This window comes from Lagenorhynchus albirostris, chromosome 14 (genome assembly GCF_949774975.1).
Source record: "Lagenorhynchus albirostris chromosome 14, mLagAlb1.1, whole genome shotgun sequence".
Lineage (NCBI taxonomy): Eukaryota > Metazoa > Chordata > Mammalia > Artiodactyla > Delphinidae > Lagenorhynchus > Lagenorhynchus albirostris.
In genome coordinates, this window is record NC_083108.1 from 49899936 (window position 1) to 49911153 (window position 11218).

Genomic DNA, 11218 nt, shown 5'->3' on the forward strand with positions numbered 1-11218 from the left:
TGTGCCACAGCTACTGAGCCTGCGCTCTAGAGCCCACGAGCCACAGCTACTGAAACCTGCATGGCTAGAGCCCGTGCTCCGCAACAAGAGAAGCCGTTGCAATGAGAAGCCCGTGCTCCGCAACGAAGAGTAGCCCCCACTCACCACAACTAGAGAAAGCCCGACTGCAGCAACAAAGACCCAATGCAGCCAAAAATAAATAAAATAAATAAATTTATTTTAAAAAAAAAAAAGAAATGCAGTCACAAACCACCTGCCAACATGTTAAGTGGCTTTGGGGAGTCTCTGCTTCACCTGAAAACTGAGATATCGATCTACTTCTCAGATATGTGCAGAGGAATAAACCAGAAACTGCAGAAGGGCCTATATATATTCACAGAAATGGATTTTCGAAAATGTACACAAATTTTGGAAAAAAATATATTTTAATACATCTCATTAATTATCATCATGATTGCCTATTGCGTGAATTTTTGTATTAACCATTTTACAAAGGATTAGCAAATTTTACAACATTGTGTTAGTGCTGGCATTGTCTTATATATGGTGATGCTGCTATATTTTATTTAGCCTGTCAATATAGTACTCAACTTTTGTTCATACAAAGGGTTAAATTTATCAGAAGAGGGCAACAGTCTGTCACTCTGATTTCTATGTTCCCTTTATACCCATAACATCCTTACATGGAATTTATTTCCTCTAAATTATTATGTGTGAATTATAAAGAGGGACTATTTAAGCTAGTATAAGTTCCTGCCTAGAATGACAAAAATCTAAGTTTGTTTTTAAATTACCTAGATAGGCAACTAAAACCCTGCTGTGATTTCGGTTAAACAAACAAAAAAAAACTATGGGGAAAATCCAGGGACCAAAGCAAGCTGAAAGACACAGAATTAGGGAAGTTGGTAACGATGATTAATTTAAGAAAAGAAGTTATAAAGAATGGACAACAAAAACACAGACTGAGCATTCACTGAATATTCAGACTAAAAGGACAGAGAGTTCCAAAATCTTCATTGGCAAATTTAAAAGTTAAAATTGTATTTTGCTTTTATAACTCACATCCTGTTGTATTGCTGTAGCATACTCTTTACAGACAAGTTGTAAAACCAAAGAGACACTGGGAAGCCTTTTAGTACTGCCACCTTTTTAAGAAATCAGTGCTAAGAAAGAATCAATTTGACTTTTGGTTGAAATGAATATGTTTGGCTAACAGAACTGTTTGGGAAATTGCTTTTAAAATTGAAAACATAAAATCTTACACATCAGGGCTTTTTTTTTTCTTTATGGTTAAAATAAAATAATTTCCCAGAAGAGCACTCCTTTCTCTTCATAAATGTGAAATCAGTAAACTAGGGACAGGAAGTTTCATTTTATAAACAGGTCATTTATGACAGTTTCCAGTGGAATTTGGAGCCAATGTGAGGCGAACTTGTTATCAGAATTTGCCATTATAACAAAGAACTTTATGACTGTCAACTGCAGATCATAAGTGAAGCCAGTCCCCATAAACATGTGAAATGAAGGTGAGTGGGTTATAAAAGTTCCTGTAACAAGTGATCTCAGCTATAGTCATCACTGACAAGGAATTCAAGTTACACCATAAATCTCTTATTTTGCAACGTATTACAAGTTCAAATTCAGTGATTGGTTCTGTACTGCTAGCTAAACAAACTTGGGTTCAACATTCTGAGAACTAACTAGATCCAGCAAAACAATAAATAAGAAGCCCACAAGGAGAACTAATTGATAGACACACCCTTCAATTGGTATCATTTATAACACATTTACCAAGCACATTGGCTGACCTTGGTCACTGCCAAGACACCTGCTACACAGAAGGAAAACTCATAGATTCAGAGATGTTAAAAATTGGGGTTTTTTCCTGTTAACAGTTATTTTTACTGGTAAGTGCACAAAACTAATGCCGCCATCTAAATATGGATGTTACTAGATCAAATTTAAAATGCCACTAGAACCTAAATTCTGCCAGTTTTTTTGCTCAATCTTGAGAAAATGTTACCTTCTGGACTCAGCTCAATGCGCCTTTCCAAAAAAATAATAATCAGTTTCATTGTTCATACATTGGCTAATACATGAAAACAAGGAACTTCCTTGGAATATTTTCCGGCAGTACTTTTTCTTTTTAAATATGATGCATATAAGAAAAATGAAAACCACAGGGAGTCAGGCACTGAAGTTAAGGATGCCCTTTGAAGAAAAGTTTAAGCTGTGGGAGACTGTAACAAGTTTAAGGCACATACACTCATTAAATTAACCTCAGCCACTTTATTTTAAATGCATTAAAAACAAAACAACCATAAAACTAATTGCTTCTCTTTAAGGTGTCAGACTTACATTGTGATGCAATTTCACTCTAATCTATTTAACACAAACAACATGTGTAGCATTTGTTCCTGCTAATTAGAGTATAACAATTAAATAAATTACTTGGATACTTAAGATGTCTGGCATCTAACTGTAAAATATTTTACTTTAAAAGGTATTAGAGTATGAGTGCTTGGCTAAACAAATGTTAGCCTTACGGTGGGGCTTGTGAAAGCTTTCGTTTATTTTCTCCAATCACTACAGCAATAAATACCCTTTCCTTCTTAACAACACGCAAGACAATAAGAGATTAATCCCTGAAGAAAATCAGAATTCCCACACTTTAATAAAACATAGTGAAATGTGTCGGGATGGTGAAAATCCTCTACTTGCAAAAAACATGCAGACTGCATTTTCTTCTCAAGTTCTATGTAGTTCTCTGAACAGCCACATTTCAAAATAACAAAGGTTAGAGTAAATAAATTTTTCACCCGACTCAAGGACAGTCCAAAAGACGGATGGAATTTGGAGCTAAAACTAGTCTGGCTCTGAGAAGAGGTGGAAGGGGCCCAGAGGTAGAAGGGACAGAGTCAAAGGGGTCCAGGAGGATGAGGCTGTGGGGAGAAAGGGACTGCGGGTTCCCTGTTGTCATATCCATTTGAGGGGGATGTTACAAAGAAGCATGCTTTTTTTCAAGAATAAACTCCAAACCAGACCAAAGAGTCCACAGTGAAAATAAAAATCTCCTTCCTTCACCTGACCTGGGGCTGTAGCCTCAGTTTTTCTCCCTGAAGGTTACTAACATTACTCATTCCTTGTATCTCCTTCCAAAACTATTTCACTGCATTTACAAGTACATCTAGAGATTTGTAAATATAGGGAGTTTGGGTACTTTTAAAAGATGGTAGCACACTACACCATTATTTTTTTTTTTCCATTTAAGGACGTCACTCTCCTTTCAGGACCTGCGCTCGTGGGCGCTCAAACGACCGGAGAACCGGGCGTACCGCTGGGGCTGGCACTCGGCCCGCCCCGGGTGCCCCCGCGGGGACAGGTGCGGTCGGGCGGGGCCGGGCGGGGAGACCCCGGCCCCAGGGGAAGAGCGCCGCTTGGGGCCGGGCTGCAGGGGAGGGCGGCGCTCGCACTCACCACGCGCTTCTGCGGCTTGATGAGGGGCCGGCTGAGGCCGTTCATCTTGCTGTAGAGGCCGCAGGCGTTGCACAAGTAGTGGCCGGTGCCGTCCCGCCGCCACAGTGGCGTCTGGATGGAGCCGCAGTTCACGCACTCGCGGCTCTCAGGCAGGTCCTCCAGCAGGTCTGCGGGGACGAGAAGCCGGTGAGGTCCCGCCCGCCCGCCGGTCCGTCCGTCCGTCTCCGCGGGCCTCCCCGACACCCCAGCACCCCGATCCGCAGTGCCGGCCTTCCCCACCGGGCTTTCTGCTCGGCGGCCCGGCCGGGAGCCGGCTGTTGATGTCATCGCGATCGACCTGTTGACCAACACTTTGTCCAATACTTCTGCACCCCTGGGCGCACCCAGTGCAAACCCCAGGGCAGTTGGAGACAGAGCTGGAAGCCCGGCCCGAATCATCTGCCTCCTGTCTCCAAGGACCTCAGAGTTGAGCCGTGGGGAGGTTGGTTTGGGTCCTCTGACCCCTTCTTTCCGGCTGTTCCCAAGCTTTTCAAAACTGAAATCCATCATAATTACAATATACCACTTGCCAAACCCCAGCAAGCCTTGCAATATTAACAATGATCACTGACCCCTGCCCTAACCCACAAACATCCCCGGACAAAGTGAGGCTGTCTTCTTTACTTCTATCTCAAGTTAACTTTTTGAAGGTATTTGCTGTATCTACTACTCTTCCTTTTCCTCAGTAAAAAATAGACAAGTGAAATTAGAAATACTGTTCTTGGGCACTTTTGTCAATTAATTAGAAATTACTCAGGTCTCCTCAGGGGGCGGGGAAAGCACTAAAAGATTAATAAACACAGAGATAAATGTTAAGCTCGATTTTCATGCCACAAAGACCAAATACTAAAATATTATGATTTCAAAGTGGGTCTTATTGCTTCAATCTACAAAACGTCTACAAATGGTTGATGCTTTACCAATTCAGAAAATTACTCGGACTGTCCCAATGCTAAATAAATTTTTTCCTATTTTCCTGCACTAAAATTTCAACTTATGTCATCGATTTAAATTATATTTGTCATTTGGCTACTTGGTTAGTTTTCCGGAGTTCACAATTAACCTAAACCTGCTAATTTACTCTAAAGAAGCCTTTAGAGTAAATGGTTTTAACATTTATTACTTCCCCCTGAATCAGTTAAATATGAATAATTATCTAAAATGAGGTTCTTATCAAGCACTTTTCAAATAGACTTTAAAATATCTCCAGTCTAGAGTTACTTATATTATAGAAAATTTAAATGTTACCATTTGGCTTTCTTTAAGGAGCATTTTTGAATCAATTTTTAAAGTAAATAAACATTACACTTTACAGTTTATTTGAAGAGTATGCTAGCAAGCCTTTCTATTCACGAGCAGTCTACAGCTTGTGTCTACCATCACCTTTTGTACAGATATTTAAACGGGATTTGGACATACAGAAATCTTTCATTCCATTAATATTATTTACCCTGCAAAACAAGTCTCCTTCCTCCTCAAGAAATACGTTTAAAAGAAACTAGCCTCCCACATAACTCGAGTTCAAAGTTGTCATGGGGATACTGCAACTTAGAACACATCACAAAGATTTATTCTTCTCCGCCCTAAAAGCTACTATTGACTACGGTAATCAGTAAAATGCTCAGGACTTCAAGGACACTGAAGTTAAACAAGGTATTTGTCTTTGTTGTTGACTTTAAAATGTTACCTATCAGAGCCCCTCTCCGTGGAGAATTGGGGCATTCCCTGGAGAACCCAGCCCTACGCCTGGCCTCCTTCTCCCGGGCTGGGAACAATAAAGACTCCCCGGAGAAGACAGTGTGAACGCCCCAGGTAAATCTCTTTAGTCAGCTGAAAACTCAGAGACAAAACTTAAAGTCTACTTTGGATAAATAAAATTTAGGAAGTTTGCTTATTTTTAATTAAGTAAAATCTACAGCTCCCATTGCCTCCACACTTTTCCCCACTCCTCATTCAGCAGCTGCAATCCTATAACTAAAATAAGAAAAAGCTACTTTTTATAAATCACGAAATCTGATTGTGCTGGAAGCTCTCTCACCATTTCCCCCCAATTCATCCTCTGTCTCCTAACCTGGCTGCTTTGGGTGGCCCTGGGCAGTGACAGACTCAGGGGAGAAGGGCAAGGCCAGCGAATGTCATCCCGGGACCGAGAATGGAACCCAATTCAGCGGCAGCTTGTGAGGGCCCTGGCCTCTGGAGACAGAACTCACCCCAAAACTCCCCACCAGCACCAGCACCAGCACCAGGGAGAGGTGAATGGAGCAGGTTCCCAGAGAACAGCCCCCTACTCCACCCCGCACTGTGCAGGTTGAGAAAGCTCAGTGCTCAGGTTTTAGCCCTGCCCATTTGCTCGAAAAAGAGTGCCTCCAAAAATGGTTTGTTTAAAAAAAAAAATCAAAGTGGAGAAGCAGAGAATCAGTTAGGAAGCTGGCAGGAGATGCTCTCTAGCATGGGAACACCTGTAATGGACAAGCAAAATTAGGGTCATTCATCTCCCCCACCCCCAGACTGGCTTATTCTCAGCAGCTTCCTGCCTTCTTTAAAGACTCTTTATGCAAAAGCTGGGTGTTCCCAAACCCCTTTCCTTTTTTTTTTTTTTTTTGAAACATGCTCTGAGTCTACACAAGATTTTTCTAACTTTGCAGTGTTCTACCCGGAAAGGGAAAAAATTAGTGAAAGGATAGGCTAAGTTTAGATTGAAAAACTTACAACCTGTCTGTAATTGCACCCTACCACCTCTAAAAGGATTTTTCTCACAAAACCAATTACTTTAAACATCCAAAGACTCCGATTATGTCTTTTGGACTGCTTCTCTGTCCTGTGTAATGCTGGAAGAGGGCAAAGGGAAACGGAGGTCACACTAAGGTGCGTCGCCAAGCAGGCAGAGCTGCCCCCTACCCAGCTCACACAACCTTTCGGATTCCCTGCTGGATTCTTGACTGACAGAAACCTCACAGCCTAACCACCACCCCCTTCCATCCTTTGAAGATCCTTCTCCCTGTCTCTCTGCTCCCGGGAGCCAGATGTGGGTCCCTAATGCAGCAGGAAGGGTGACAGGGCTCTGTGGTCTCAAGTCTCCAAACTTCAACAGGGCCCTCCCCACCGCCCCACTCTACACACAGACCATAAAGATGGTCTCCAGGACCAGCTTTGCAAGGAGAGGAGAGGGGATTTTCAGCCCAATGTTACTGAGAGAGCGCAATTCAAATAAGATCCTTCACACCTTCAGGCCACTAGCATTCCCAGGCTGTCTCTGAACACAAGGCTGGCAGTGCCTCACTTGACCCTCGCTAATTAGGGTCCCTAAAAGACTTGCTGTCCCTAAGTGAAGGGCTCTCCCGCGAAGCCCAGACCTGGGGCCTGAGAGCACCAGGTAGGGTACCTTAGGCTGATGTGCCTCCTTGTCTTTGCCACTTCTTGACTCCCACAGCTCCCCTCAAAGAAACAACGGCCAAAACAAGCCCATTTTTTTGTCTTAGGAGACTGTCAGGTTATATCAAACAGGTTAAATACAAAGAGAGACCTCTGAAAGCACGAAAAAGGACCCTGAAGCTGAGGAAAAAAGCCAACGTGCCTCTGTCAGGCCAGACAACAGTTCACACCCTCCCTTGTCCTTGAAGAGCAGGACAAACACTCTTCAAGATGTGGGGCATTTGCAGGAATTTTGACAATTGTGTTTTCCCAGTTCACTCCAAACTGCCCCCAGACACTGGAATGGAAAGCATGAGTGGGATTGGAAACTGAAAAATTGTTGGCCTGGGTTCCGGAGGAAGAATAGGCGTGAGTGCTCCTGGATCCCTGGTCCCAGCCTGGGGGACGTAGGCAGGAGCAACAGCACGACACCCCGCCGGCCTGCTGATGCCAAGCAAAAGGGCCCCGGCACCAGCCTTCCCTCGGGACAGTCACAAGGCTGACCTCTCTTCTTGCCCTCTCACTGAGGGTCAGGGAGATGCCAACTAGGTCCTTTTCCACCATGGACCTCTTTAAACACTCTCGTTGAGGGAAACACACGCAGCTCCCGACCTTGGGAGAGTTGAATTGGGTGTGACTGTGTGTATTGGAGGAGAGGGTGAATCGTATGCCCAACACGCTCCTAAAGTTACCCTCCAAATGGACTCTGACGCTTCCACCCAGGCAAACTGGAGTCTGCGACCAAGTTCAGGCCCTGTCCGTTTCCTCCTGGGCTCATTTTTTTCCAACTGCCCACTCCAGTCGCTATCCATCAAGTCCCTGGACCTCCTCCCAGACCCTGAGGCATATCTGCGCATCTAGTCTCTCTCGTTCAAAACAGAAGCACCACAACAACGCGGTCAGACTCCGGGCACCCAGACAGGAATGCCCTGGAAACAGGGCCCAAGCTACTCCACACCCCCTCGCGCCCCGACTCCCATGCCGCGGCGCGACCCTTACCTGCGCTGGGGCCCCGCGGCACAGGGAGCGGGGCTCCGGCGCGGCTCTGCAGGCTGTGAAGCACCGGGGTCTCGAAGGGTCCGGCGGGCCAGGCGGGCGTCAACGGTGCACCCACGTAGGGCGAGTAGGCGCTCGGGTGGTGGTGGTGATGGTGGTGGTACGTCCCGTTCAGCGGCCGCGCGGCCGACAGCGAGCCATACTGGTGCTCGCGGCCGCCCATGGCCGCCAGACTGCCGCCTCCACCGCTCACGCCGCCCGCGCCCCCGCCGCCGGCCGCCGCGTAGCCCCCCGGGTCCCGAGCCGCGCCGTTGGCCATGGGCGGGCTGGGCGAGTAGGGGAAGCGCGCCGAAACGTGCGCCGCGGCGGAGCTGGCGCTGCCGGGCCCCGCCGCCCCGCCGGCCGCCGCGCCGCCTCCGCTGCCGTACGGGGGGCTGTCGGCGGAGGCCTGGGGCCAGCCGGGGTGCGCGCCCGCGCCGCCCGCGTGATTGGCGGGCCCGCCGCCCGCCCCCTGGAGGTACGGCAGGCCGGGCAGCATGGAGCCCACGCGCGTAGTGGGAACGTAGACTGGGGAGCTCGCCGCGGCCGCGGCCGCAGCCGCGGCGGCCGCCGAGTGCACGAAGCCGCCGGGCGCGCCGTCGTAAGCGGCGGGCCCCTGGCTGGAGAGGGCGGCGAGGGTCTGGTACATCTCCTCGGGCTGCTCGGGGGCGAAAGGGCTCAGCTTGGCGCCGCGGCTGGACCACAGCAACTTGCTGGCGGTCGCGGCCTGGTCGAGGTCAGTGAAGAGCAATAGGTCCTCCCAGCTCGACAGGGCGCCCCCGGGGCCAGAGATCCCCGGCGCCGAAGGTCCGTGGGGAGCCCCGAAGGGATGCGAGGCGTAGGGGCTAAGCAGCAGCGAGCGGGCCGTGGGTCCCGCCGCCGCCTCCGTGTCGAGCTGCGGTGTCCTGCAGTTGCTGGCGCCGCCGGGGCCGCGCTCCCCACCGCGAGAGCAGCAGGAGGAAGAAGAGGAGGAGATGGGGGAAGGCGGCGTAGAGGGCTCCCGCGCTGGAAAGGCTCCGGAGTCGCTGGCGTCCGCAGGCGCGGCCCCGAAGCGCTTCGGCAGGCACCAGCCGCCGTCAGTCAAGGCCATCCACGGTCCGGCGCCCTCCTAGCTGACTTCTAGCTCCTGAGACCGGATGGGGAGGGAGACAGGGTCGGGAGGAGAGATAAAAAAGGAGTTATCCAAAGCGCAGGCTGCACGACATCTTACCTCCACTCGCCTCCCTGGCTAATGAGATTCCTCAGAGATCCCGTTTCTGCCCCGGGCTCAAGGGGTGGGTAAGGAGAGGGGCATGGGGCCTGCGCAGCCGCCACAGGATCTTCCCAGGACCCGGATACAAGCTCTCCCTCACCCGCACGGCTCGGGTCCCTTCGCGCTCCCTTCCCACCCCCTCCGCAGCATCCTTCATCAGCGCGAGCGCCAGACCCCAAGGGTGACTGCGAGGCTGGCCGAGGTTTTCCTTCCGCCCCGAAGTGGCTCCCTCCTGGCTGATGGCACACAAAGGAACTTTTTAAGTAGCCGTGCGTGTCGGCGCTGCCTTATCTTTCCTCCGTATGGGGGTCGCTCGCCCGGAATGCCTCAATATGAGAGCTGCCCGCGTGAAAATCATTAGCACAGGGAAGGCAACCTGTTCCCGAAAACGAAACCGCCGCGTTCCCCCATACTGGCTTTCCCAGAGCTTCCCGGACTGCGCTGACGAGACAGAACGCGAGCCCCAGAGAGAAATGCAACCCAGCCCTGGAAGGTGGGGCCGCAGGGCGGAGATCGCAGTCTCGGACCTTCGGGACATAGGCAGTTCGGGGTGCGTGCGGGGCCGGAGTCTCCTGCCCAACCCGCGTCCCCGCGGCGCCGCACACCTTAAGACACCGCTCGCCTCTGCAGCCACCAGCGCGTGCGCTCACGCCGGCCGCGCCACGCCGGCCAGACCACCCCGGCCCACCCCGCGGTCATCCCCAGCCGCGGAAAGGCCAGACCGTTCCGGAATCGGACGTAGCGGGGTGGAGCGGAGCGCAGAGAAAAGGAGGGGGAAATGTAAGGGGGGACGCGAGACCGCCCCGGAGCCGAGGCCACCCCAAAGGGGAGAGCAGGAAGAATGACAGGGAGACAAGGAGGGGGTGGAGGAGGGAGGCGAAATACAGCCGGACTGGCCTTCTCGGGGCTGCTTTTCCAAATCGCCTGGGCTCATCGGAGATAACCATACTAAAATTAATACCCACACACAGACCGGGACTAGATAGCAGGAAAGAAGTCTCTGCCCGCCTGACTGCCGGCTCCCGCCCCTTTGCGCCAAGATAACTCGGAGATAAGGCTGCGCGCAGATAAGCGCTTCGGGGAGAGGAAAAGACACCATAAGTCGGTCCGCGGTGTCCCGGGAACCTGGGTGCCTGCTGGGAGTGGAGAAGGTAGAAACCCTCGGAGCCGATCGCGGCCCGCAGAGGGCCGGAGAGCCGAGGCCGACGGGCCAGCGACGGGTGGGGGGTGCAGAGGAGGAAAGAGGAGAGATCGTGCAAGAGAGGAAGCAGCCGAACCTCGGGTGGGCGCTGCGCATGGAGAACAGCCGTGGCGGAGGGGGCTCCAGAGCGCTGAGAGAGGCCGAGGGCGCCGGCAGGCGAGCGCGAGTCCGGGGTCTACGCGGTGTTGCTGGTGAATAAAAAGGAGAGAGGAGGCGCCTCTTACAGCTCTGCCGGAAAACTGCAGCCTGCGCTCCTGATTGGACTCACCGAGCCCTAAACAAACAGCGCTCGCCGAAGGGTGCCAGGCTGTGGGTCGGAACTGCGCTCTGCGAGCAGCTGGGCGCTGGAGGTGAAGAGGAGGAGGAAGAGGAGGAGGAGGGAGCTAGGGGAGGAGAGAAAAGAGGGTGGGGAGGAGACGGCGGGCGGCGGGGGGAGGGGAGCGCGCCGCGCGGGCAGACAATGAGCCCCGCGCAGCCTGCGGGTGTGGGCTAAGCCGCGAGCACCGTCCTGGGAGTAGGGGCGAGTCCATCCAGGGGGCGCCGATCCCGGGGACGCCGGGGGAGGGGCGGAGGTGGCAGAACGCCTGACCTGGCTGGCGACCCACACCCATTCCTCCTCCCCCAGTTACACGCGCGCTCAAGGGGGCGGGGGGGGGCGGCGGTGGCGCTGGAGGAGTAGTTGACTGTGCACAGCCCCACGCAGCCACCGCAGCGGGAGAGACGCGCCAGCTCCCTGGTCAGCGCGCCCCCCAGAATAAGGGGGGAAAGTGCTTTCCTCCGCTGGCCTTCCCCGCTCCTCCCTG

At 51.4% G+C, this 11218-nt stretch overlaps 1 protein-coding gene across 2 annotated transcripts in view; it reads right to left on the reverse strand.

The window, feature by feature from the left end:
• GATA6 (GATA binding protein 6) overlaps positions 1-10687 on the reverse strand; it is a 30284-nt gene extending 19597 nt beyond the window's left edge. Inside the window, exons 1-3 of one of the 2 annotated variants that reach the window (XM_060170694.1) lie at positions 10492-10687; positions 7927-9088; positions 3478-3644 (exon numbers count right to left, since the gene is read on the reverse strand). In XM_060170694.1, the coding sequence (XP_060026677.1) occupies positions 3478-3644; positions 7927-9052 (1293 nt within the window). In that variant the 5' untranslated portion in view covers positions 9053-9088; positions 10492-10687. Of the gene's footprint in view, positions 1-3477; positions 3645-7926; positions 9854-10491 lie in introns of those variants that run through there. The other variant, XM_060170695.1, reaches the window with a different exon arrangement.
• Positions 10688-11218: the final 531 nt, after the last annotated feature.